Below are 26,618 nucleotides of genomic sequence, written 5' to 3'. Positions count from 1 at the left end.
CTCGACACCTCCTCTTCCCATCACTCTTCATCCTTCACCAGAGTACATTTCCGGACAGTGAATATGTCGCAAACAGTTGTCTCCAAAGGAATCTTTCATGGTCTTCCGACCTATCCGCAGTACGAAGGAAAGAAATTGCGCATAATTGTGACAGGGGCAAATGGCATCTCTGGATCGGCAATGACCAAGGTGCTGAGTGAGGCTCCCGAGAGATGGGAGAAGATTTACGCCCTGTCACGTCGCCCTCCGTCGGGCAAGACTGCACCTGGTGTCGAGCATATTGCGGTAGATTTTCTCGGAAGCACTCCAGAACAGATTGCACAGACTCTGAAGGACAAGCATGTTGAAGCGTAAGGGCTTCCCTCTCCCAACTGATCTCGCTGACAGGGCAGGGATTATGTATACTTCGCGTCATACATTCAACCGCCTCCCCTCCAAGGCAAGAGCCTGTGGAGCGATGTTGAAGAAACAACCAGGCAGAACATGGCCTTGTTGTCCAACTTCCTCGGCGCCCTACCATTGGCAAACATATTTCCCAAGCGTATCTTGCTTCAGACGGGTGCGAAGTATTATGGCTTGCACCTTGGACCAACGGCGACCCCGATGGAAGAGGACGATGCTCGGCATGGAATCGAGGAAAACTTTTACTTCCCACAAGAAGATCTCTTGGAGGATTTCTGCAAGAAAAACAACTCCAGCTGGGTGGTTACCCGGCCATGCTGGATTCTTGGCGCCGTCGAAAGCGCAGCCATGAATGTATTGTGGCCCTTGTCAATTTACGCCAGTGTCCAGGCCCATCTGGGACTTCCTCTAGAGTTTCCAGGGGATGTGACGGCATGGGAAGCCGTCAAGCATCAGTCGATGTCCACCTTGCTTGGGTACCATGCTGAATGGGCACTTTTGACGCCCGAGGCCGGTAATCAGGCGCTCAACCAGGCCGATGATAGTGCCTTTGCTTGGGGAAAGTTCTGGCCAACGCTCGCCGACTGGTACCAGACGTCTGCAGGTCGACCAGCAACCAGTGCAGACGCCTACGCAACCATCACCATGCCCTATCCGGATTCACCTCGTGGTTTTGGCGGACCAGGGATTGTGAAAGCGTCATTTAGCTTCCTTGAGTGGAGCAAGAAGCCCGAGGTACTGAAGGCGTGGGATGAACTGAAGGTGAAACATGGGCTCAAGTATAGCCCGTTCGACGACAAGTCCATGGACACTTTTGGACTCCTTGACGGGGAGATTCTCAGCGGATGGGGTCGAGTCATCAGCATGGACCGGAATCGCAAATTAGGGTGGCACGGCTTCGTGAGCACCGAGGAAGCCATCAAGCAGGTATTCACCGAGATGGCCGACCTCAAAATGGTTCCCCCAATTTACACTTGACATGGCAACTGGGTAGATACTGGCAACTTGTAATTAGCTGCTTTTCCATATAGACTAATCCGGAGGGATATCGTACACTGAAAGTCATTCCGCCAATGAAATCAATCCGATTGCGGCAAAAGCACGGTGGAAAGTGTGCGGCGAGGGCGGGCCCTGTATTCTTCCAGAATTCCGAAAAAAGAATTCGAGAGACAGCAGCAAAGGAGAAAAGGATGCTCTTTATTCCTTTCCCGCTCGTCGGAGCTCAACACTCCTCGATAGCGCATGCACGATGTGCTGTAAGGCATAAGCCTGTCCTCGATGTGGCCAGCGAGTCGGTAATGGAGCCGCAGCAGCACCGGCGAAAGGTCTCAGGGCGGGAAATCGAAACTCGGGCGGGTGGTCATTGGTACCACTCACATATATTATGACCCCTTTGCTCTTGCAGCTGCGTATACAGCATCATGTGTTGGTCTGGGAGGGATTAGCTATGCTGGCCTTGGGGAAGGAGATAGCGGAAGGAGATCAGGGGCACAGGAGTCTTGGCGACAATCTCGGCATGGTTCACTCGTGCCCTATTACATGTCAGCAAAGTATTTCCTAGAAGACGCATAGAGGTATCCGCATTGCAGCCCAAGGAAACGAGATAACCAGATGGCAATGGGGGCTGCAGGAAACCGAGATCATGGAAATGCGCTTGTGCGCCGACCACACTTCTGTAGAGGAGTAGGTCATTCAACAAATCACGGCCATTCGAAATGGAGAGAGTCTGAGAAGAACGGCACAATGATCAGTTACCTCCTATGGTTACCTAGTAGGTGCCTAGGTTGGTAGGTATTTAATTAGGCACCACTAGCACCTCGGGTTAAGACTGGGATGAAGGTGAGAGGCCAAGGAAGGCCAAGGAAGGCCAAGGCGAGAAAGTGGCGTCAGACGACTGAATTATGGATTCTGTGACGGACCGCATGGCGTGGTGGCGAGGTGGCGAGGTGGCTGGGTGGCTGCAACGGGAACCGAGCGAAAGACGGCGCAGGGCTGTCAGACAAGGCGATTTGGGCCTCTTCTCATCTCACCTCCTTCAGTCGCTAAGGTTTACGCCGAGGACGCTTCGAAAACCTGATCCCCATATGACAGCGACGGCGCCCGAGCTTTGTTTCAAGGGCCAAAAATAAACCTAATCAACCTTTACAATGCCACTTCACTCTCGCAGAGGCTTTAGCTAGCCAGATATGGAGTACGGAGTACTTATACGGGGAATTAACCACAATCGACCTACGTGCGCAGTCATGTCTCCCTCTGCCAGCTATCTGTGGTTGAGCCTCCCATCTCGCGCTCTCACACCCGCGTACCCTCCAAAGGTCCTTCGTTATCGTCTCAATCGCTGCAATCCTTTGCTTTCAGGAACAGGTCATGGCGCCGTCGCATATAAGGTAGCAGCAAGGGCGGCGGTCTCTGGCTCCAACTCTTCTACTTTTCGTCGCTCCCCTAACCCCCATGACGATGGATAATTTTCGATCCAGAGGCTATTCACGCCTCGGGTTTACCAGTGCAAATCCTCCACACGGCATTGTTCCTGACATTGAGTTAGAAAGCCTTCGAATTGCCCCAAAGGCGACACAACATGAACCTTCTCCAGGTGCCGCCTTGCTCGTCTCCACGAACATGTCAAATCCTGAAGAAACAGGTCATCGGCTGAATACACGCTGGAATCCATTTTTCCTAAGGTACTGGGTGCTGATCGCCTTTGCTCTCTTTTTTGTCGCTGTCATCGCTGCCCTGCAAGTGGTGTACACTGTTTCGCAGAATAATCACGGAATTGCTACGAGCAGTGACAGTGATCATTATTTGTGGACTTATGGTCCAACGGCCGTCTTTGTGGTTGTCACTGTTCTTTGGCGTCAAGTCGACTATGCCGCAAAATCAATCCAGCCCTGGGCGGAAATGGCAAAAGGCCCTCAACGAGCAGAAAACAGCCTTCTCTTGGATTATGTCACGCCGCTCCAGATCTTGTCGCTCTGGAAATCTTTGCGACGTGGCCATTTCGCCGTCTCGTCTAGTATTGTTGTCTTCCTCCTGATCAAAGTGATAACTGTCTTGAGCACTGGTATGTTCAGCCTCCAATCAGTCCAAAAGAATGGAGTGCCGACCCCAATGACCCTCAACAATACCTTTGACGGTACACGCTTTCGTCACGCTGAATCGGTCGACTCGAGGGCTGCGTATGTCGCGTACGGCCACAGGGCCTATAATATCAGCCTTCCCGTCGGTACGACCGACCAATATGCTGTTCAAAGTTTTGCCCCGAGTGATGGACTCGTGAACGGCAGTCTAGCATATTCTGCCGCGGTTGATGTTTTCAGCGCCAGCCTCAGCTGCGAGTCTGGGATCCTCAAGCACACCACGTCTATTGACGACGAAAGCAATGCGCCGATATCAACATACTACAACTCATCGGCGACACTGCCGGACTGCCAGATATACAATGCATATCTTGATGCCCCGGATTGGTTCTATGAGCAAAACGACACTACCCATCGATTTGGTTATCGAGCTTCATTGCAGAATGTGACATGCTCAAACCTCCCACTCGATGATCCTACGAGGTCGCGATTCATGATCGCGGCAGCATATTCAGAGGGTTTCAGCCAAAACAACAACACCTTGCTGAACTCGTCCAACATCGTCTGCGTTCCATCCTACTCACTCCAGGCGGCGACGGTCACCCTCGATACTCAGGGAAACGTCCAATCCGTCAATGTGACTGGAGAAGCTCGTGGTCTCAATGGTCTCAGCGCCGTTGACATCGCTGATGGAGTTCTGGCAACGACGCAACAAGCCTCTACAATTTCCGCTTCGACGTCGAGCAACGTAATCTTGGATGTCTTTACAACGATGATGCAGCAAGACTCGGTCAACTTCAAGGCCGAAGATCTCCTTGATTCGACTTATCTCAATACCACAGCCAGCAGAATATACGGCAAAATCACAGCACAACTCGCAAATCTTTATTTACTCTCTGATACAGCTGAGAATGCTGGGCCGGTAATAGAAGGCACAATCTCCAAAGATGAGAACCGCCTCATCGCGAGACAGATTCCAATCAGGGTCATGCAAGGCGTCGCCGCGTTGATGGTCCTGCTCATTGTTATCATCCTATTCGTTCGTCCAAGAGGTGTGGTGCCAAGGAGCATCGACTCTATTGCTGCGGTTGCCGCAATTCTTGCTCGCAGCCCAGCATTAGAGGCCCGTCTCCGAGGTTCTGGCCACCGAAGCTTGGGTGAGCTGCGAGATATTCTGGATCCACACAAATTCATGACCGCTACTGGTTATGAAGATGGCGCCCGTACCTTCTCGATTCAAATGATCCCTAGGGCCGAAGCAGTACTGCACGGGTCATCGGACCGCGGCGATACCGTTTTTCAGAACATCAAATGGACTCGACCTTTCATTCTGCGCAGAATTGGCATGTCATCCACCATCCTGGCGTCTATTGCCGCCATCATCGCCCTGGAGGTCCTACTGTCACGATCGCAAGCACACGACGGTCTTGGAAGCGTCGATGAAGACAGCGCAACCAGATATTCCTGGTTGTACGCGCCAGTCTTGGTTTTCCTCTTGCTGGCGACCCTCTTCAACGTTATGGACTTCGAGATCGAGTTCACAGAGTCTTTCCACGCAATGGCAAAAGCCGATTGCGACGCCACTTCTTCAATGCTCTGGTATCCCTTGAGGCACGTGTCTTTACATGCCACTTATAGCGGCCTCCGGCATAGTCGGTTTGCTTTGACTGCAGCATCTGTCTCGGCAGTTCTTGCTCCCCTGCTCACCATTATTGTGTCAGGCCTATTCACTACCAAGGCGACCACTCAGGGCATTTCTGTCCAGGTGAATGCTTTGGACTGGTTTAATACCACCACGTTAGCCGACACTACCACGAATGTCCCACTCCTCGTCATTGAAGGCAACATGTCATATCCCCAGTGGACCTACTCCGAAGTAGCGGTCCCCAGACTTAGCCTCGTGGACGACGACGCAAACCAGCTGCTTCGCCAAGGTGGAACCATATTTGTTGGTACCCCCACGATTCGAGGAGCAGTTACGTGCAATGTTGTTCCTAAGGACCGAATCCTGAATACCACCATCAGTGGTGATATCATCTCTTCCAATATCAGCACACCGGATGGCTGTGGAAATACCGGCTTTATCAATGAAGGAAATATTTGGCTCTCCTCTGAAATTCAAGTCCCAGTACACAAGTCCGGATACTTTGGTTCGACTTTGCCGTTAGGATTTCTTAACACTTGTCCTACCTTGGCCTTATACTACGGCCATGTCACAGACAATCAAATCGACCACTTTATTCCAATCTTATGCACCCAATATCTCGAGCGAGTACAGGCAAACGTGAGCTTCAATCTCCCCGACTTTTCAATCTCCACCGAGCCGGTGGTGCACCCAGGCTCGGCAATCAAGTTTTCCAACTTCTATACTGCATTTCCAACGCTGCAAGTCTTGAATGTCACATCAACAGCCGACAAGCTTGACGACACGTTTAATGCCATAGTTTATGGCAAGGATGGAACCCCGACGACTGAGCTGTTAGATGAGAGCACATTGATCGCATCGTATACGCACTTGTATCGCCAGTACATGGCTCAAGTGGTCAACAGCTTCCTCCGCGCAGATTTCTCTACTCTGTCCAACAATGCGACCGAAACGGTGGTTAACCCTTTGCAGGCAACCTACGTCAATCCTCGCCATTTCCGCCTCGTTCAGTCGCCTCTGTCCACTCATTTGCTGGTGGGTGTTGTCGGTGCATTGCTAATCTGTGCGCTCGTGGTCTTCATTACTATTGACATGCGCAATGTCCTGCCCAAGCCGGTTGGGAGCATCGCTGCCGTGGCAAGCTTGCTGGCAGGGTCCCGTATTGTGGACCCGAGATCTGGAATGGTGCCCCCGGGTTCCGAGTACTGGTCGGATGCCGAATGGGAAAAAAGGGGCATCTGGCAGAGCGAGATGTTTAGGATGGGTTGGTGGAATAAATTCCAGCAACCAGTCGATTCGTGGGGAGCGGACGGGGAATATAGGACAACCATACGACCAGACGAGGGTCAAATCCTCGAATCCAGCGACGCGGAAAGTCTGGAGCTTCCACCATCCTTTAGAATTGATGCGCGTCCGAAAGTTGGGTAATAAAATCGCTTATGACTGCGATGATGCTATGGCGATCGAGCTTGCAATAGCGTGTTTGAAAATTTACACTCTTCAATCACGGTCTCGCACCCAGATACCAAGTTTGCGCAAAACCACTTCCTCCGACAATGACAACATTGGTCTGGGGTCACTTGAAACTATGCCGATATATTATGACCATGGTGCGCCCTGTCGTCAGTGGACTATAACACTTCAAGACTGGTTCAAGGTCCTAGAGGCGGCGGTTCAGGCATTGTCAAGGGTCCGGGAAAGTATCCTGCAGGCCCGAGGGGTTTGGGATCATCTAGGTCAATGACCATGTCAAACCAGGTATATGGTGTGCGGTCAGCGGAGTGGCTCGCAACAGGCTCATGTGGATTCTCCGGTACTCTGGGGTCTCCTTGCGTGCAATCTGCCCCCGGGCTACCAGTCTCTCGCTCGGTCACTTTGGGTGGCTCTGATATCTGAGCTTTTCCGGTCTCTTCTCCAGAGACGTCAGGAGGAAAATCTGAACCCTGCCCTGGCGTACTCGTCTCAGGGTATCGACCGGGTTCCTCATCAGGGTTGTCACTTCTATTGTCCTGCTCATCCTGCGCTGAGGGGGACTCATGCGACGTGGTGGGGTCCATCTGATCCTCATCTTCGTGGTCTGTATCCTCGGCTTCAGACGCAGAAGACTGCGGGATCTCGTCTCCTGCAGGGGCGTCCTCCGTGGTCTCTGGAGTGGCATTGCTGGGAGCTAAATTCTCTTCATGCGCCTGCTGTGAGTCCGACCCTTCAGGCGCAGATATATCTTGGCCATGGTGGAAGAGCCCCCATCCTTCTTCCTCCTGCCGGGGTGCCGCTGGACGCTGTTTCGGTCGCGATGTGGACTGGCCCATTTCGACTTCTATCCCATAGTTATAGTGCTTTTCGGTTCTTTCATGTGATGTTCCAGCAGAGGAATAGGACATTTTCCTCTCAGCATGACCCCTCCGCAAATGCGCTCCGACGACAGGATGACATTGTTCGAGGACGGCGTATCCAGTGGCGAGGCCAACACAGGACAGCTTCACCGCAGCGGCGAATTGGTCAGCAGAGGGCAGGAAACTGGTTGGCAAGCCTAGTGACAGCACCGAACCAGCTGCGGATTACCGCGTAGGTATGCGTCAAGTGGTGTCAGGACATGGCCACACGTATGTGGGATCTATGCGTGCAGTTGGGAAGACGTCATGGTGGTCAACTGCCTTATTTCTGACTTGGAGAACGATGCACATGCGACGGACGCTTTGCCTTCACCCAGCCCCGACTTTATTGACAGCTATCTCGGGCTGGCCACGTATTGCTGTCTGATACAGCCCCTCACATGCCAAATGGCAGAGCCCCTAGTCCCACAGAATTCAAAGATACGGCTGTCGGTGTGCGAAAAGGTCTGGACACTCCAGACCTATGATTCAGTCTTCTGAAACTCTGATCTAGCTTCGGCTCGCAGGCGGGCTTGTCAACGTCAAAAGCCCCGACATGATGTCCACTCCGAAGCGGAGATCGTCCGGATCTGCAAGCCAATTCGCCTAAGACACCCGGGCTCGCCAAACGCCTGCTACGTTTCGGCAAAAGTTGAGCCAGCAAGAGAAGCGAATTCCAAATCAGGGTGGCAGAGTCTCATTTTGGCTGCCACTTCTCTGCAAGACTCGCCTGTACATATCTCCACCGTGGGAAGTCATTCAGTCCGGCTCTTCACCACTCCTCGTTTCTTCTTCCAGCGGTGTACGGACCAATTCGATTTCGACCACGGGCTTTCCCTCGACCTTCCCCGCTAACCCATTGTCATTTTTGTCGAAATAAATGGCCCACCTTTCTTCGTCCTCCTGGACCGCTACGAATCCTTCCCAGCCATCAAATGCTATCCTCCACTCGTTCAATGCTTGTCCGGATATCAAAGTCATAGGGCCAGTCCACTGTGGCTGGGCCTCTGCACGGATGCCATACTTCAGTCGGTAGGTGGCCTTGTCGATGAAAATCCAATTGAGCATGTTTTCGGCATTGACGGTGCTGACGATGCCGTCGTAGGATTTGTCTGGGTATGGTAGAAGGTAGCCAGTGAAGGGATGCTTTCGCGAAACAGCTTGTGGCTCTAGGAAAACGTTTCCACCATCCAGGACGACCCTCATATCCTGAAACTGTTCTCGACGCTGGGCGCTCATTCGTTTTGTCGCTCGCCCGTTGAGGTGGCATTTCTCCGTCTTGAGCTCGAGCTCGCTCTCTTCCTGTTTCCGCTGACTGGTCTCCTGAAGCTGGATGGTCGATGTGGCGATCAGAGGTACTGTGGCCGCCAGGGTAATCAACGAGAGCACCATTGTTGCTCACTGCAGAAGGGTGGGTAACCAGAAGGTATTGTCACAGATGCTCTTGCATTTCTCCAATTGTATAATATGCATGCCAAAGTCGAAATGAGATGGAGATACTAAGTAGCTCAGGGACGGTTAACCAGGAGGCGGGTGATTGATCGGCAGATGTGTTGTACTGGCGCCCGGGAAGCGGAGAATTTGACCGTCGATCCTGTCAAGATGGCGGGCCGTATGAAAGTACTCTAGGTACCTACAAGGACGGAGAAATATAGCCTTTGACGGGCAGCCTTGTTGTGGAGAAGGTGTTAGTGCCTTGTATACGTGCTTCATAACCCCCTCGTGCCTTACAATCCCGGTCGGAACTCACATTGCCCTGACGTAATACTGTATGTGGATCAGCTGCGAATGCCCATTACGAAGTCCACTTCTGGTGTTTTTCCTTGTTTCTTTCTTGCTCATCCCTGCGATTCATGCACGGTCTCGACATCTCGCTGGTGGAGTCCGCCCGTCGTTACGTGGAGGCTTGAAGCTTCGTTCCTGCATGAGATGGCCAATCAGGCACCTGGTCGGCGTTGCTACCGACCAAGCAACAAGGACTAACGCATCGCATCGACGATAGCTTCCTTCCTGGCGTTGGAAAGAGCAGCTTTATCCCACCGGTCCTGCCAGCCGACAGATCACAGCCCTGCTAGCATGTCCAGACACTCGATGCTGGGGCCAGGAACGACATGAACCCCGACAACCCAGTATCTCCGACCGTCGATACTGCTCCGCAAGACCCAGACATCTTTGATGACGATAGCATCCTCCCACCCGATCACCCAACGTCCAGCCTCTCGCATGCAGACCGCCAACCTTTAGCAAGCTCCATTCAATCCTCGATTTCACCGTATTCATCTTTGAACCTTCCCATATCTCGTGAAGGGTACAATCTTGCTGATTTTAGAAGGATCGAGAACCGGAAGCGGCGCTTTACAATCATTTCGAGTACGGTAGCGCTAACGGGTGTACGGGTGACTGCAGCTCCTAATAATAATTCCATCGGCCACGTCGAGAAAAGAATCACAATATTTCTTCATCGCCCAAAAGCAAGTTGCAACCCAGGTTTGCAGTCTCAGGAAGCATTGTTTCGCCTGCCCACCAGAGTGAGCAGCAGCCGAACAGCTGAGTGCGCGAAGAAACCCACCGACACGCCGCGCTGATAGCTCGACTGCCTGCAGACGAGTCGCATCATCCAGAGCAGTTCGTAGCGAGGAATCACCAAGGCCAAGAAAAACAGATCCGAAAAATGTCGGGCGAAACCAAGGATTTGTAAGTACATGATCTCTTCTTCTCCCTTAGGATGTCTTTGGTCCTAATCATACCCAACCCAGGAATGACACCTTCGACAGTGCTCCTGGAGGGCGCAATGCTGGTGAGCTGGCAAAGCCCGCCGAGGGTGAGGTTGGAGACAGCACTCCGGACTATATCCCCAAGGGATTTTCGAAGAAGGACATTGAGAATATGGGAGGAAGCTTGAAAGTGCACGTGCGACTGGCGCTTGAAGTGGACATCCGGGTCATTGCCAAAGTCAAGGGAGATATCTGCATCGGGATCTTGTAAGGAAGTCAACAGGATGTTTGATACGGTGTGCTGACTGGTTCGCCGCGACGGAGACCACCACCTGCTGATCAGTAGCAAGAGTACACAAAATCAGGTAGCATTGTTCTAGACTTGATCACCTGGAACTTCCACTTGTGATGCACTTGTAGAGACTGTCGACTGGCGTAATGTTTGTGTATGTCCAGTCCAGGTGCAAAGCAGACAAACCCGCCAATTTTGCCTTTTTTGTCCGCCATTTTGGCGCCTGCAAAATTCCCTTCGGAACATCAGTTCAACACTCAATCAGTTCAACATCACCGCAAAAGTCTCGACCATCAATGGAATTGACGTTTTTGCCTTGGGTCGAAGACGGTAAGACCAATGAGTCCGCCAGGCGGCTTCAGTCTTCCCGTCGACACCAGCACACCGCGTTAGCAGCACACAGGAAGAACCGCGAACTCCGCAGCTTACAACGAAAGAGACTGTGCAGTGTAGGCAAAGCTGATTCGATAAGCAGCTCTTCAGGCTCCTCCAGGCAGCGTTCGCCATCATCTCGAAGCTCTACCTCATGTAATATGACGAGGAACGCTTCTTGTCTGGCTCGCGATCCCTTTGCAACTGGCTTTGCCCTACCGATTTCACCAAGAACCATGCTTGACACAAGCCGCTGGGGTCCGCTCAACCTTTTCGGCGAACCGGGACTCTCGAATGAATTCCAGAGTATCTTCGATAACGGTAGGATGAGGTCTGCGCCCAGAGGAGTTGTGACTGAGACAGTGTTGAAGCATTGATACATCAGTGGCCGGCGTTTGCTCTGGCTACGCACGAAGCTGCAATCACAGAGATTCGAGGAGCCGCCATTCGCACCTCAATGTTAGCGCCGCATTGTCTCTTTGCCACCATATATGCAGGCGAGTGTTACAGATCCTATTTCAGTGGCGAACCACCTCACAATGAAATGCTCCAACTTCAGCTGAAGCAAGAGGCGCTGAGCCATCTCCGAAGAGCCCTGCAGGACCATAAAGGTGTTGCGTCGGATGACGTGCTCTGGACGATAACCCTTCTGGCAATTCATGGTTCGGTCCGTACCATGAAGCATCCCCGGTTCACCACTCCCGTGTATAGAGACAACGAATACTATTCCAGTGTGGAATTCCAAGGAACTCATCTGCGTGCCTTGAGGAGTCTCGTCGCCCAGAAAGGAGGTCTGGAGACCTTGAAAATACACGGCCTTAGCAACATGGTCTCAATGTAGGTAAGTTGCACAATGCACCCTTAGACAACGCTTACTGCTTCAGGGTCGATACATTTCATTCTTTGATGACTGTTACCGAACCGGTCTTTCCACCTCTTTATTCGGCATCAAACCTAGTGGATTCGTTACAAGTGACATGGGATGACGCCGCATGGTCTCGATTTGCAAGCTGGCAAGATGGTTTCGTGTTCTTGGAAGCTTTCCGTAGTGGTCCACGGTTACGCCAAATCATCTGTCAACTTCGGGTTCTTCTCGAGACGTTCTCTCTTGGGCTACGCGATCCCCGCAGAAGCCCGGATCTTATGCTCATGGTGCACACTCGTCGCGTTCTCCAGCACAATGCCTTGCAGGTTCCATCAGAAGGAGATTGCTTGTTCGAAGCCGCCCGTCTTGCTTTCATTGTATTCGTAAGCCTCTCTCCGTCAGTCCATGGCGTTGTCCTTGTTGCTGCATATGCTCCCGTGCCTGGTCTTGCGTCGAGACTCATTTTTGAGCGCAATGCTAACTTGCCGGGATGGAAGATAGCGGAACTCGCCTGGACATTACCGGTTATTGGTGGATTCCACGAGAAGGTCACTAAACTCCTCCTCCGAGCCTTGGATGAGTGTGCCCGCTGTCAACACTGGCAGACACAGCCTGAATTCCTCTTATGGGCGACAGTCATCGGCGGACTTGCTGCACGTCAGGGTTCTCGGGTTCCAGATTTTGCTACCAGGTTGCGAGACTCATCCATGGCCACAGAAAAAGATTCGTGGGCGGATGTGAAAAGCATGTCACTAAAGTTTTTGCCCTTGGAGTATGCCCTGGGGGACCTATGTCATACTTTCTGGGATGAAGCGTGTGATTTCCTCTCGGAGAAACCAGTCGATCAGGTACGATAGCCGATCGCCAGCAAGACAACGACAGATCTGTGGAATACACGACACTCCTCTCGCAAAACGATGTTTTCGGATTTTCATGAACATGCTCATAGCATGCTGATTGTCTCCAAGACCACCACGGTTCTTTCTAACCTCTTTGCCAAACTGGAGGCTTTTGAATATGTGACGAACAGCACCTAGTATCGTCCATTTCAGCTGGAGGGACTGGTACATCCATTGCAGCAGGTTATATAAGGGCGTTGCCTGTGCCACGACCACCGCAAGTCAATGGGTACTGTTGAAACTGTGAAGGTGTGCCTTGGTAAACTCACCCAAATCCTTCAGTATACGATTGTGGCACAATTCTTGGTCACTTCATCATGCGGCCGGCAAAACCTCGACTCCGGGCAGCATATGCGAGTCCTTCTCCACCCGACACCTCAATTCTTACCATGGGCCTGGGGCGACGACCCCTAAAAGAGTCTGACACCATTTTCGTCAGAGGTTGGGAAACCGGTTGTCTCTAACGAATAAAAACGGTAGCTGATAGCCGGCCTGGCCCTGGTTCTGAAGAACACGAGCATACCATGCGGGGCCAAGGTGGAGGCAGATTGGCTGAGAGCATCGTGCTACATTGGGGAAAAGTATACCTTTGCTTATGGAACGCTAACGCCCTTGAGCCGCACCGCCTGGATTTTGTCAGAATTTGGATGCTTCTGACTGCTTTATTGACATTGGACGCTCGGGCATGTAACGATACGGTGACTGCTTCCCGTTATCGGCATCCGGTGGAACGGTAAGGACTCCAATTCGACAGCCCATTTCTCCACTTAGCCTCCTCGACCCCAGCTTTCGCCTCGAAACGATGCTCTAGGTTCCCCACGGGGCAGTCTAGGACACCAGCTACTTACCGGCTGTCATAGAAGGTCAAGGTCTTAACACCACAACAGCTGAAGAAGTGGAAGCTTGCCTCGGCGTCCGGTTATTGTACGCCTACTTCAATCACATGGAATTGTTTATAAGAACCGACCAAAGTCATATCACGGAGAGAATCAGGGTTACTTATTGAGCTCTTGTCTTCTAACCAGGCTTGTTGCGGTACGAAATGGCGAGACTTACTCGGTACAACATCATCATTGGCATGATTGTTGCCACTGGCACTTTCGGGTATGGATTCGGGTTTGGAGTATTCGTCACCAGCATCGGCCAACCCGGCTTCTACAAGGACTTCAACCTTGATCGTGAGTACCAGAGAGCGAACTTTGAAGTTACGATGACGCTGACAGACACGATAGCGACGAGCAAGTATACTGCAAAGTGAGCATGACTGACCTCCACGCAAGAAGACTTCCTGACCGACCTATCCTCCAGTGTCTTGGGCGCCGTCAATGCCCTCTTCGCGGCCGGAGCTGCCTTTGGCTCCCTCTTCCAAGCCTCGTTGACTGACTGGATTGGACGCAAAAAATCTCTCGCAGCGTCGGCATTGTTCTCATTAATCGGAGCTGCCTGGACTGCTGGATCTCCATACCTGGCAATGCTCATTACAACCAGGATCCTGCATGGATTTGGTCTCGGCATGTTGATATGTCTGGTCCCATTATATCTCACAGAAATATCCCCACCACACTGCCGTGGAATCATGTCCGGCATGACAGTTATGGGATTTGGGCTCGGCTATGTCGCGTACGCTTTCCCTCCTGTGTATCTCACGGTCTGTTGACACGTTCTAGGGTCGCCTGGGTTTCGGTGGCAACCTACTTCGCAAAGAATGAGACTTTGCAATGGCGTCTGCCTCTTGCCCTGGCCTGCGTCGGGCCCCTAGGCCTCCTCCTTGGTATATATTTCGTGCCAGGTCAGTATTGCTGCCCTATTTTCGCCCTGGCATGACTGACAACATGAGATAAGAATCTCCTCGCTACCTGTGCTGGATAGGCCGTCACGAAGAGGCGCTTCAGGTCATCCAACGTCTTCATCGCGATCCCTCAGACCCGGAGGATTCTAGTGCCCAGGCCGAATTCATCCAGATTCGGGCCCAGGTCGAAAAGGACAAAGAGCAGAAATCGGGGTATGTCCGCATGTTCACGAAGCCGAGCTGGCGGAAACGCTCACTTCTCGTGCTCTTCCTCATGTAAGTTGTTCAGTCCTGTCATGTAGATTCTGGAGCCGGGGGATTTGGGTAGCAAAGACTGACACGCGTGTTAGGTTCGGGTCCCAAGCAACCGGGGTACGTTGCCCAGCGTCGTGCCCAGCGTCGTTTATGTTGAGCTGATCTTGCGTGCCCAGGTCAACGGCATTGTAAACTATTTGGTCCGCATATTCGGGACGTTGGGTCTCAAAGGTGTCATGCCATTGCTCATTTATGGTGAGTGGCCTGGACGATCCATTTGGCCAAGTCTGACAAAGGGCAACTAGCCGTCTATACCATTGTTGGTACTACAGCCGCCTTCGTGGCCTGTTTCACCATGGACAAGTTCGGACGGAGGAAACTTTTCCGTGAGTTCCAGGCCTTCACTCTGTTGCCCAACTCGTGTACTATGTGTTTCTGGTTCCTCCGCCAGGGCAAATTTGATATTCTAATTTGTGTCCCAACTCTAGTGATCGGCTTCCCAGCCCTGGCTGTCGATCTTCTCATCGAAGCTCTTCTTCAGCGACAATACCTAGGATCGACCAACCAAACAGGCAACGGTGTCGCGGTGGCCTGTATTTTCCTCTTCATTATCCTGTTCCAGTTCATCGATGCGCCATCGTTTGTGTGGTGCTCCGAGATCTTCCCCACCACGATTCGAGCAAAGGGCATCGGGCTGAGCATGTTTTCGTATTTTGTCGGCTTCATCACCTTTTCTACGCCAGGCCCACTGGCTTTTCGGAACATGTAAGTATAGTAGTGAAGAACCCCCCTTTCCCCAAGGAAGGCACCGGTCCTGCCCAATTACTCCCTTCCGCGCCCTTCGAACCCATTTGGACACTGCATCTACTGGATTTCGCTGACCCAAAGCCCCCGGCGGGGACTCGCTGCGCAGTACCTGGCGATTCTACCTGATCTTCATGGCCTTGTGCATCGTCTGCGAAGTCGTCGTCTACCTCTTCATTCCCGAGACCCGTGGACGGCCCGTCGAAGAGATGGGCGCGTTGTTTGGTGACGACGTCGTGCTGCACCTAACGCTGGACGGCCGGGGCTTGGTAGAGAAGACTGAGGGTATGGTGCTGGAACAGATCGAAGTCGTCGACCTTAAAACGCAGCAGCAGGTCTAGATAAGAGGGGTGGAGGAGAATGGCGTCAGTGTCAGAGCCCGCTCGACGAGGCGTGAGCGGCAACCTACTATGTACAGACACTGCTGATGGAATGGATATATAGTATCCATCGTTCATGAACCTCGTACTGCCGAGAACGATACTTGTCATTCAAGTTCCTAATGAATGGCTCGATCATGTCAACCGTCAGGCTGGAGATGGTTCCGTAGGTATAAAACTTCCCTGAGCATCGACATGCTGCTTTTGATATACATTCATGAGGCTGTTCAACACACTTAAAACTATGTACCTACTAGTATTGATACATAGAAGTATGTATGTAATTGCCATACATACTATATAGTACTATGTATATAGTGCTATGTACATACTCAGTACATACTTGGTCTGAAGCTTTCAAGTTCTTCATCCGCATCGACAGGACCACCACTGTGCAGCGGTCATCTTAATACATACATACATACTATACTAGTAGTACAATGTACCTTAGTATTCGGAGAATAAATACATAGTACTTTACCTAGTAAGAGGACTTATCCGACGCCGAGCAAAACGCGCCAAGGACAGCCGGTGAGTGCTGAGCCATTGCAGAGGCCCATATTGGATCCACCTAACCACTCCAATCCACTCCTAAGCGACTGGAAGTTACATAGTACTTACCTCTTGGGGCTTCTTTTGGGGCCCGCTCTACCTCTCAACACCGAGCTACATACATAGGTGCAGTGGTCTGAGTCCAGAGGTCCGGTGCTTATCCAGTGGAAACATTTTTTCCGTGTCATGCAGTGGTTTACGCTGGCTACGGGGTCGGCTGCGTCTGCTGCAACTGCCATGTAGCTTCAACGATACTTAGTACTAGTAGTACATAGTACTTACTAAGTATGCACTGTATGGGGAAAAGCTCGCACAAGAGTGTTGTCTGCGATGTTCAAATTACTTATGATGCACATCGCCGTGTGGAACAAAAGTCATCCCTGCTGCCAAAGCTTCGTCAACTTGCCCTGGAATCCATGCTTGTCCAACTCGGCCACCTCCTCTCGCGTCAATCTCCACCCCAATGCTTGCATGTCCTCGAGAGCCTGGCTCTCCTTCCTCATTCCGACCACAGGCACTGCCCCCTTGACAATATTCCAATTCAGCGCTATCGCAGGGATGCTGACGTTGTACTTCTGTGCAAGGCGGCGCTGAACTTCCAGGACTGGTTCGATGTACTCCATGGGGTATGAGCTGAAGCGGTACTCCTTTGGCGGTGGGTTGGCCTTGGTGTACTTCCCCGTGAGGCGACCCTGAGCAAGCGACGAGTATGACTGGAAAACGATGCTGTGCTGCTTGCACGCTTCGAGCATGCCTTCAGTCTCCGGCATGCGGCGCAAAATCGAATACTCGCACTGATTGGTGGCAAGCGGAATGCCATACTCGGCGAGCGCGTCCTTCATCTCCAACATGTCTTTTGGCGAGTAGTTTGCCACTCCCACGGTCTTGGTGAGGCCCTCCTCCACACATTTCGCCAGGCCCTTGGCGACTTGGCTGATCGAGCTGGCATGGACATGGCCGTGTACCAAATAACAGTCGATGTACTTGAGGTTCATGCGTTCGAGGGTATTATGAAGCTCCTTGTATGGTGCATCAACGGGGTGAATCAAGTTTGTGGCCGCGTCAGTGACAATGGGCAGCCATTTTGTTTGCACGATGATCTGTGAGCGGTCGACGCCATGGCTGTGGTTGTTGATCAAGTCTCCAAGGATCTTCTCACTTTTGCCGCTCCCGTATACCTGGGCGGTGTCCACGAAGGTGAGACCTCTCTTGAGGCACTCTTGCCATGCCTTCTGGACTGCAGGAAGTTCATCGTCCGACCAGTGGAAGGTGCTGGTGTCTCCCCAAGACCATGCTCCCCAGATGATGACGGGGATCTGGACATCATTGCCGTTCTTGCCGCGCAAAGTATATCGAGTATCAAGTTGGGGAGTGACATTATCTGGAATCAGGTGTTTCAGCCCATCATACTCCGCTGGCACCGGTTCAGGTTTCGATGAATGAATGCCTGAGACGGCCGACATCCCTGACGAGAGGCCTGCCTGAAGAATCTTTTGCGCCATTCTTGTTGGGTTCGGTAATAATCTGTCTTGTGCAAACTCTGGATACTGCGCCACGGCTCTTCGGTCGCGAGGTCCCCTTCGTCAGCCATCGCTCAATTTATATATCGACCAAATTAAATACTATGTATGTATAAACATAGTGGCAAGTGTAAGAGTATGTAAACGTCACGGCGGAAATCCATATGAGTAACGGACAGTGCATCGCATATTTGATCCGAAATTCATGCCAATCGCGTAAAGCTTCTTCAGTCATCAGGACTTGATTCAGAACCTGTCATTGGGTGGCGGATGACGGATGTTTCGAATAAACGTCGATCGCCACGTACATATATAGTAGTGATGTCGGGTTAACAGGGGTGTCGGAAGCTTGACAGTACATAGTATCCTAACCTGGAGTGAGTTCTCCTGGTAGTTGGGCACACATTGTCGGTCTACATTGTAAAATCGTGCTCTAGAGGCATGCATGTACACCGGGAACCACAAGACGTCGTGTTCGAGGGTCAGAAGAGGGGGGTCACGGAACAATGTTCCTGCTCATGGAGACCGGCTGACCAAATTTCAAGTTATGTCTGTATGTCATTAACACGTCACTGGCATTTCTGGGTTCTTCATCAATACGATGTACTTACTATGTCTTACTTTCAGAGACCAGCCTAGTCGGCTGACTAATACAGAATGAAAGCAATTGTCGTCGAGGAATATGGTGGGATCGAACAACTTGTGGCGAAGGAGGTCCCTAACCCTGGACCTCCAGACGGTTACGATGTGCTTGTAAAGTCAGTGTTAACACATCCATGAATCCGGCTTCCCTGTTGACGACTACCAGAGTGAAAGCCTGCTCGGTCAATCCGGTCGACACCAAGGTCCGAAAAGGCACTTACGACGATTATCCCGACTACTTTTCAAAAGTTCCTACCCCTTTTCAAATCATCGGCTTCGACGGGGCGGGGACGGTCGAGGCTGTTGGTTCGAGCGTCAAGGGCTTCAAGGCCGGGGACAATGTTTTCTATTCCGGAAGCCCAATTCGACACGGAAGTAATGCCGAATACCAGCTGGTGGATTCGAGGTCGATTGGCGGAAGCCGGAGTCGCTCGATTACGTCCAAGCAGCCGCGCTTCCGTTGACGTATATTACGGCATACGAGGCATTGGTTGAAAGAATGGAGATTCGTAAAGGTGAGAAGTCGGGGATTCTCATCATCAACGGTGCAGGAGGGGTAGGTTCAGTTGCATCCCAGGTTGCGAGACGAGTTCTCGAGTTACCAGTCGTGGTGACAACCGCGAGTCGAGATGAAACGGTGCAGTTCACCAAGACCATGGGCGCAACACATGTCGTCAACCATCGGCAGCCTCTGGCGCCACAGATCACAGACCTTCACCTGGAATATCCCATCAAGTACATCTTCATTACATCCAGGACTGAGCAGTATTTCAAGGACTGCGGCAAGATACTATGCGCCCCGTTCGGAAAGGTCTGCAGTATCGTCCAGACGGAAGAAATGAACAAGATGTACGGGACCGAGTTCATGGCTAAGAGCCTCAGCTTCATCTGGGAGTTGCTGGGCACCAAACCGTATTACGGTGTAGACGTCAACAGCCACGGAAATATTTTGAAAGAACTCGCGTCACTCGTTGACACGGGCACCATCAAGTCGCACTTACAGAACAGGTTGCCATTGACTTTGGAAGGGGCCAGGGAAGGTCACAGTCTAGTCGAAGCAGGAAGCAGCATTGGCAAAAACGGCTTGGGGATTGAGGAAGGCGGAGTCGTCGGGAATGCCTTTTCCTAGCCTTTGAGCAACTTGTCCGATGATGTCATCAGCTCTGGTTACAATTTACATCCTTACATAGCACTATATATATACATATGTACAATGTACTAAGTACATAGTAGGTTATATATACTTAGTACATAGTATATATATAAACTTTTAAACTACTATATCAATGGAAACTCTAACGACGAGAGCCCGAGATCTAGGATTCAGAATTACACGACCCCGGGCTTATAGTCCTTAGTCGCCTAGCCTCGTCAAGAATAAATACAGTATACTATGTACTACTTATAAATAGAGAAGTTTAGGCCTTTTATACTACTATAGTATGTATATATATAGTACGTAGGTGCCCCCCTCTAGGGTGCTCATAGACGCTTAGACCGATCTGAGACTGATCCAGTCCGGTCTAAGATCGGTCTAGATTACCTTAAAGCACTTCGAAGCGCTCTAGTAAATATTACTAAGTTATTAATACATAGTACTATAATAAATACTTTATATATACATATAATATAAAGCTAGAAATTTAAATAAAATTAGTATCAAAAAATAAAATATACTATATCTCTATATATAGATAAGAAATTAACGAAAATAAAAAAAAAGTCGACAATAAGAGTGAGATTCGAACTCCTTACTTTTTCTAAAAGTAGACTAGATTACTTCTAGATCGGTCCAGCACCCTAGAGGGGGGCCGCTTAGTATAAGACTAGAAATTTATATATGAAAAAACAATAACAAAAAGTATAAATATATAAAGGCACTAGTATAGTATATATATATGTATTACAATGTATTTAGTACTTTAGCAGTATCTTTAGCCTAGAATTATCTAATATAGAATGGTAGTAGAGGCTAAAAACTATAGTACTATGCTTGGTACTTGTAGCTATAGTTGAACACGTCACAAATTCTTCTGAATTCGGAGATTTTGAAACATCACGTGATACTCAACTAGTCCTATTTTAGCCTCTCAGATATAGTACTACGGTATGTACATAGTACTAAGTACCTATATACATAATTCTTCGCTTTCTCAGACTTACCAAGCCTGACTAGAGGCCGCATTACCAGTGGGCTCGATTCGCACAAGCCTAAGTCCGTATAGCCAAGGCCGGCACCAACGGCCTTTCAGAATGTATCTCCCTCGAACTTTAACTTACTACATACTACATACTACATAGTAGTAGTGCTATATAGTAATAGTATAGTACTATGTACGGCCCCAGAGGAGTGATCTCTATCGTGGTCGCGGCGTACTTGATCGACGACTCCGAAGGCGAAGAGCTTGACGGATTGAACCTCCGCGGAGAGACGAATTCATCAGGAGTGTCCCTTCCTTACATAGTACGTACCGTCCTGCTATCGCGACTTGGAAGACGCCTTGGACGTCATCAGATGGGAAGTGAACATTCTGTATGACACTATCATGCGGGATAAATTTCGCTTGATTTCAAGTTTTTCCAGCTTTATAGGCCGACAAGATAGTATGTACACAGGGGTACCAAAAAGTTCAAGTTCCTGCCTACAACCTGACACTCTCGAGCTTGCTCACGGTCTCGCCCAGCGCATAGTCACAATCCGCTTTCTTGCTTCGGACCTTCTTCGCCTGCGCTGGCGTTACCCACTTGGCCTCGACAGCAGGGTTGTAGCCGAGGCCGCTGAGCCGGGCAGCCTCCTCGTCCGGTACGGCACGGTCGGTGTTGACTTTGCCGTCTGCTCGAGTGTACACGGTAACGACGCAGGCGCCTCCGAGGCCCAGGTTGTGTTGCAGGGCGTACTTGGTGTTTTTGACCAGGCGGCCGTTGTTGGCCCATCCGCGAAGTTGCCAGGTCAGTTCAGCGCACTGTGCCAGCCCCGTGGCGCCCAGAGGGTGGCCCTTTGAGATCAGTCCCCCGGAAGGATTGATAATCGGGCCCTTGCCCCCGTAGGTTATGTCGCCGTTCCGGACCATCAGGTGCGCCTTTCCTTCGTCGCAGAAGCCTAGTCCTTCCAGCGTGATCAGCTCGTTGGCGGAGAAGCAGTCGTGCAACTCGCACACTTTGACGTCCTTGGGGCCAATGCCAGCTTCGGCATACGCTGCCTTAACGGCGCGTCCTGTAGTGCTAAAGCCGACCAGCTCCATCGCGCTACCAGAGTACAGATTGGGCGTGTCGGTTCTGAGGGCTTGTCCCGCGATGAGGATAGCGTGTGATTTGAGCTCGGGTCGGAGGTCGAGGAATCGCTGTGACACAACTACGGCGGCGGCCGCCCCGTCTGACGTTGGCGAGCATTGGAGCTTGGTTATCGGATAATGGATCATGGGGGAGTCCATAATCTGTTTGAGGGTGTAGACGTCTCGGAATTGTGCGTAGGGGTTGCGCGACGAGTGTTCGTGCGAGATCCGGGCAATCTCTCCAAAGTCTTCTGCAGAGGCGCCATACCTGAGTGAGGATGACAAGTCAGCATATGCACAGTACAAATGTAGTCCAGCCACTGAGATATCATGGATGGTCACTCACTTCTCCATATACTCTCGACCAGCGTTTCCGAACATCTGCGGGTTTTTCGGTGAATTGGCTTCTCCTCTAGTCTTGTTCATCAACTTCAGACTGAGATCTTGTGGCGTTGGACCATCTACAGGGCCGCCACCAAGAGCACCAGGCTTCATCTGCTCGAAGCCTATGACGAGAACACAGTCGTAGACACCGCCCCTCACAAAGTTCCGCGCCATATGTAGTCCAGTCGAGCCAGTAGCACATGCGTTGTTCGTGTTGTAGATGGGGATATCCGACATGCCGAACTGATAGAATGACCGTTGTCCACTGCAGCTCGGCAATGTGCAGAAGCAGGCGACGCCGGCCTCGACGTCGTCGTAGGTCACATGGGCGTCTAGCATGGCCTTGACGCCGGCTTCAAAGGCGAGCTCAGTGTATGCACGCACCTTCCGCGGTTTGAGGAAGGCACTCATGCCAACCCCCAGGACGTAAGCGTTTCCCGCCATGGTGTGCAAGCGTGATAGATCGTGGTGTTGGTGGTAGAGTGTAGATTAGACCGGGTGTGTGTCGAATTTGACAAAGATGATGGCCGGTTCTGTGAAGGGACTGTCCTGTACGATAATAACTTTAATATATCAACCTCCCATATACTGAAGACCGAGGTATGCTCACTCGCTTACTCTCGAACCCCGCACTCCAGTGTATGCTGAGTTCTGTGCACCGCTCATTGGCGGAATGGCCAGCGAAGCATTGCACTGGTCTGCCTCGAAACTCGGCGCAGGTACCTCGGCCCGAGAACCCAGTAGCAAGGGTCAGGTTATGCGAAGAGAGATGAGTAAATAATTCAGATATATGAACCAATCTTGTGCTGATTTCTGGGCTTGATGATGGAGCCAGCAGAGAGTGAGGGAGAAGAACAGCATCTCCGCTGGTGGACGCCTCAAAGGCTTGAAGTCAACGAAGGTACTGTCGATATAAAGTCCCCAGCCTGCCGCAAAAGTGACCGGCAGCCCGACTGTATCATGATCAGAGATTAGTAACCATTGGGCAGTGGTTTAAAAGGCTGTAAGGACGTGCCTTATGCTGAAAAGTGACAACACACCATATGTTCCTCCGCACAAGGAGCCGTAGCCCTTGCTGAATCGAGACACAGGCGTTAGGATACCACATAGTTTGTTGATCTATATATATCCAGAGACCTTTTCCCCCTCATGCATTACATACCTGATAAGCAACAGCTTTAGTAGCAGTAGTCGAAAACTCTCAAGCTTGGATTATTCGGAAGTTGTTGGTGTCGACCTGCTAACTGGCCTTAGAATATCAATTCCTCCGACAGTGGGCTGGACAAGAGCATAACCAAGCCCCGGCGTTCGAGAACGGGGTGCCGGAGGCGAGGAACTTGGAGTAGTAACATAATGGACAAGCATTATTAGGCCTGGCGAGGATCCAGAGTAAAACGCGGTACCGGGTCCTTCTCGTACCGCAAGCAGGCGTTCCTCCGACCAGAATGCTTCCAACAAGCCATTCCGTTCACGAGGCTATCAGGCCATCGTCTGGTCAATTCAGTTCCGCTGCGAACGCCACAACGGGTCGCTGCCGCGCCTCTTGTTGCCCCTCTAGGTGTGAACCAGTGGCAGATCCCCTGGGAGCTAGGAAGTCCATTTCCGCCCCCTCCGGGCCTTTTGGTTGCCTTCGCAGAGTTCGCCGTACCCATGCGACGAAACCCTTGCCGCTGTTCTGGACCCTGCCTGCATTAGGAATCATGCTCGTCATAGTTCTCCAGGTCTGGCTTATGAGCTTGTCTATCTCACCCCGAGGCGTGATGGCGACCACAAGTTGGGTGTCCTTCACTTCGCCGGTGTCATAGTCCACAGTACTGTGAATGTCGAACCCAATATGCCTTCTATCCTCGTCGTCTGTGTAATGACCGAACAAGAATCTGTCTCCTGACATAAGGATGCGAGCCTCCATGATTTCCTTTGATGGGGTGCGCGTATTGTCCGCAAAGTCGAGATAAGGCCTTTGCAGGAAGAAGGATTTGTGGCACATTGCCATCAAATCCGCCATGCTATAGAATTGGCGAGGGAGGAGCCTTTTCTGGACAGGGAATGCGAATGGCATTGCAACGGTCCAGCCAATTAGAAAGACCATGATACCAATATAGGCTGACAGTGAGAAAGTGAACATGACTCTTTTGCCTTCGTCCTCAAGCTGGAGAAGGCCACCAATGAAGATTGGGAACAGCGGTGAGAGGGTATTCAAGATTGAGAATACCGCGACTTTGTAATGGCCCTTCGCGATCGCCGTGATAGGTACCTGGAGTGGAGATGTGGTGATGTAGGCGAGTAGAACAGTATCTTCGGCGTCCCCTGCTTTGCCAAACATGTTGATAAACGGTTGCATGAATCGCATGTTCAGGTCCACCCACTCAATAATCGTGGCCGTGAACACGCCCGCCACGTAGACAGGCACGGAGCGGAACAACAAGGCGTACACAATGAGCTTTGATTGTGGATCGGTCGGGTCGATAGGCGGCAATCTGAGTGTGTGGCTACCAGCAGAAATCGACATATCTGGTGGGATGCTCCAGTCCTTTGGAAGATGAAATCCGTGGAAAACAATGCCATCGATCAGCCCATAGATGGCAGCAGCAAGTCCTGCCAAGACCATAGCTTCTGACAGAACGACCCAGCCCTTTCCGCAACCAGGGCTATGGCGGTAGGGATAGTGCTCGCAATCTGGCCATATTCCTTGGTTGCAAGGTGCCAGTGAACGTTCATCGTCACCTGTGTATTTACTGCAATCGTCCACTGGAGCAGGGCCCTTCTCATTTCCAATCAATCGATCGAACCAGCTGGCTTTAAGCGGAGTTGACGTATGATCTGTGAGTCGGTGAGCACCTGTCCATTAAACTAGATCTTCACATACCTGCTGCAGTCCAAGTAGCGCCGATGCCATATACCAAAGGGCTTCGATCAGGCGACCCAGGAATATGCTTTTCCCAGTAGCCCAGTCGAAAACGATGTTTTGTCGACAGGACATGCTTTGCTTTGCGGTTGTGAAGTAACTCGAGGGCTGAGAAGTACTTTGCAACGTTGCAGTGTGCAAACAGAGCACAATAGTCGGCGATGGTAACAGGATCCCATCTGAGGCCAGTCGACTTTCCGGAGTTGAGATAGGCAACCCAGAGCACATAAGCGGCCATTATGACATGTCCGATGATGAGAAAGAAGGCTGGCCACACTCGGAGTGTCAGAGTCCAAGTCGCTGTCGCTTGCTCGCCGGTGTGTTCGAGGGTGGCCGGACCGCTGGCTAACAGTGCGACCTTCAAGCTGACTATGAATCCAACCCACAGTTGACAGATCAGGGAGATGATCGAAGTCGGTCCTCGAGTAATCGAGATATCCTGCCACGGAAAGAAAGCCCCACTGACACTTTTGCTGGGCTCCTGTCCAAAGCTCTCCGTTTCACCTTGGTCTGCCATCGCCACGAAAGGTTTCATTCTGATGTACTCCCGGACAAGTTGGCGAAATAGAATCACGTTAAGGGTACCTAGAGCGGAAGGAAAGTAGCGGGATATCATGCGCACATTTTCGCTCGACAAGTGGTATTGACCATTGGTTCCAGCTACGAGCCACAGCGCCAAAATTGCACCGGCTGTGCCAAGATATAGGACCGTCAGGAATATTGTTGAATACCATTTCAAAATCGGGGGCCAGAAATCCAACGGCGCCAACCGTCTCCTACTGATGTCTGAGACGGCAGTGAAGGTGACTGTCCGCAGCCGAGAGTTAGCCAAGAGTCCTAAAGACGCACGCGACTGTGGATAGACCACCTGGAGGATGCTCCGGCAAGCTGGGATGGTCCTCGACCAAGTCATTATTTCGAGAGAGAAAGATAATTCGTGGGTCGGCTTCTAAGTCGGGACTGTTGTTCAAAAGGTTCACATGCGAACGGCTGCCGAGATTCGAATAAGGGGAAGGGTTGCGCGAGGACGCCGAGGCATAGGAGTCTGGACCAGGCTGAAGCTCCGGTCTGGAAAGTCGTTGCCGGGAACCATCCATTTTGTCCGGGATGACAGTTCAAGAGACGTCGTCTCAAAGTCTTCAAACAGGTAGAAAAATGCTAGGAGCATGAATTATTGAGGCGAAGAGCGAGCGAGGGGATCTTAAGGCTGTGGGAGGACTTCCTCATGAGAAGGAAAAGCCCAATGCCGAGGGCACAGTCCTAGTGCAGGGGGTAGCTCTCTCGACAAGGGGGGTCCCTACCACCCATCCTGCGACAAGAGGCTATCTGACGAACGGCGTGGCGGACTCGCCCAATTGTACTAGGTCTGGATGCAAGCCACATGCATGATTAACCTCAGCCTGATGGAAAACATTCTCGTTGCAACTTGCGAAAAGGGCGAAGGACAGCACACTGCGGTGACCCTGGACGGGCTGAT

At 51.4% G+C, this 26,618-nt stretch overlaps 11 protein-coding genes across 11 annotated transcripts; 6 read left to right on the top strand and 5 right to left on the bottom strand.

Moving 5' to 3' along the window:
* Positions 1 to 63: 63 nt before the first annotated feature.
* Z520_02166 (uncharacterized protein) lies at positions 64 to 1,380 on the top strand (the record flags this gene model as incomplete). Its single annotated transcript, XM_016772680.1, has 2 exons — positions 64 to 350; positions 393 to 1,380. 2 exons carry the CDS (start codon positions 64 to 66, stop codon positions 1,378 to 1,380), a joined length of 1,275 nt encoding a protein of 424 aa, XP_016636150.1.
* A 1,479-nt stretch (positions 1,381 to 2,859) lies between these two features.
* On the top strand, positions 2,860 to 6,552 carry Z520_02165 (uncharacterized protein; the record flags this gene model as incomplete). The annotated part of the gene is made up of 1 exon (XM_016772679.1): positions 2,860 to 6,552. The coding sequence occupies one exon, from the start codon at positions 2,860 to 2,862 to the stop codon at positions 6,550 to 6,552; it is 3,693 nt and encodes a 1,230-aa protein (XP_016636149.1).
* Positions 6,553 to 6,776: 224 nt separating this feature from the next.
* Positions 6,777 to 7,505, bottom strand: Z520_02164 (uncharacterized protein; the record flags this gene model as incomplete). Its single annotated transcript, XM_016772678.1, has 1 exon — positions 6,777 to 7,505. The coding sequence occupies one exon, from the start codon at positions 7,503 to 7,505 to the stop codon at positions 6,777 to 6,779; it is 729 nt and encodes a 242-aa protein (XP_016636148.1).
* Positions 7,506 to 8,255: 750 nt separating this feature from the next.
* Positions 8,256 to 8,888, bottom strand: Z520_02163 (uncharacterized protein; the record flags this gene model as incomplete). Its single annotated transcript, XM_016772677.1, has 1 exon — positions 8,256 to 8,888. The coding sequence occupies one exon, from the start codon at positions 8,886 to 8,888 to the stop codon at positions 8,256 to 8,258; it is 633 nt and encodes a 210-aa protein (XP_016636147.1).
* Positions 8,889 to 10,167: 1,279 nt separating this feature from the next.
* On the top strand, positions 10,168 to 10,481 carry Z520_02162 (uncharacterized protein; the record flags this gene model as incomplete). Its single annotated transcript, XM_016772676.1, has 2 exons — positions 10,168 to 10,190; positions 10,253 to 10,481. 2 exons carry the CDS (start codon positions 10,168 to 10,170, stop codon positions 10,479 to 10,481), a joined length of 252 nt encoding a protein of 83 aa, XP_016636146.1.
* Positions 10,482 to 13,680: 3,199 nt separating this feature from the next.
* On the top strand, positions 13,681 to 15,827 carry Z520_02161 (uncharacterized protein; the record flags this gene model as incomplete). The annotated part of the gene is made up of 9 exons (XM_016772675.1): positions 13,681 to 13,892; positions 13,947 to 14,258; positions 14,306 to 14,427; positions 14,481 to 14,703; positions 14,778 to 14,799; positions 14,859 to 14,937; positions 14,988 to 15,068; positions 15,171 to 15,447; positions 15,596 to 15,827. 9 exons carry the CDS (start codon positions 13,681 to 13,683, stop codon positions 15,825 to 15,827), a joined length of 1,560 nt encoding a protein of 519 aa, XP_016636145.1.
* Positions 15,828 to 16,792: 965 nt separating this feature from the next.
* On the bottom strand, positions 16,793 to 17,920 carry Z520_02160 (uncharacterized protein; the record flags this gene model as incomplete). The annotated part of the gene is made up of 1 exon (XM_016772674.1): positions 16,793 to 17,920. One exon carries the CDS (start codon positions 17,918 to 17,920, stop codon positions 16,793 to 16,795), a length of 1,128 nt encoding a protein of 375 aa, XP_016636144.1.
* A 675-nt stretch (positions 17,921 to 18,595) lies between these two features.
* Positions 18,596 to 19,044, top strand: Z520_02159 (uncharacterized protein; the record flags this gene model as incomplete). The annotated part of the gene is made up of 2 exons (XM_016772673.1): positions 18,596 to 18,696; positions 18,747 to 19,044. 2 exons carry the CDS (start codon positions 18,596 to 18,598, stop codon positions 19,042 to 19,044), a joined length of 399 nt encoding a protein of 132 aa, XP_016636143.1.
* A 35-nt stretch (positions 19,045 to 19,079) lies between these two features.
* Positions 19,080 to 19,709, top strand: Z520_02158 (uncharacterized protein; the record flags this gene model as incomplete). Its single annotated transcript, XM_016772672.1, has 1 exon — positions 19,080 to 19,709. The coding sequence occupies one exon, from the start codon at positions 19,080 to 19,082 to the stop codon at positions 19,707 to 19,709; it is 630 nt and encodes a 209-aa protein (XP_016636142.1).
* A 1,513-nt stretch (positions 19,710 to 21,222) lies between these two features.
* Z520_02157 (uncharacterized protein) lies at positions 21,223 to 22,680 on the bottom strand (the record flags this gene model as incomplete). The annotated part of the gene is made up of 2 exons (XM_016772671.1): positions 21,223 to 22,120; positions 22,199 to 22,680. 2 exons carry the CDS (start codon positions 22,678 to 22,680, stop codon positions 21,223 to 21,225), a joined length of 1,380 nt encoding a protein of 459 aa, XP_016636141.1.
* A 1,051-nt stretch (positions 22,681 to 23,731) lies between these two features.
* On the bottom strand, positions 23,732 to 26,238 carry Z520_02156 (uncharacterized protein; the record flags this gene model as incomplete). The annotated part of the gene is made up of 3 exons (XM_016772670.1): positions 23,732 to 25,056; positions 25,103 to 25,948; positions 26,007 to 26,238. 3 exons carry the CDS (start codon positions 26,236 to 26,238, stop codon positions 23,732 to 23,734), a joined length of 2,403 nt encoding a protein of 800 aa, XP_016636140.1.
* Between the last annotated feature and the right edge of the window lie 380 nt (positions 26,239 to 26,618).

This window comes from Fonsecaea multimorphosa (genome assembly GCF_000836435.1).
Source record: "Fonsecaea multimorphosa CBS 102226 unplaced genomic scaffold supercont1.3, whole genome shotgun sequence".
Classification (NCBI taxonomy): Eukaryota; Fungi; Ascomycota; class Eurotiomycetes; order Chaetothyriales; family Herpotrichiellaceae; genus Fonsecaea; species Fonsecaea multimorphosa.
The sequence above is the reverse complement of the archived record's forward strand: the minus strand, read 5'-3'. Positions and strand labels throughout refer to the sequence as shown.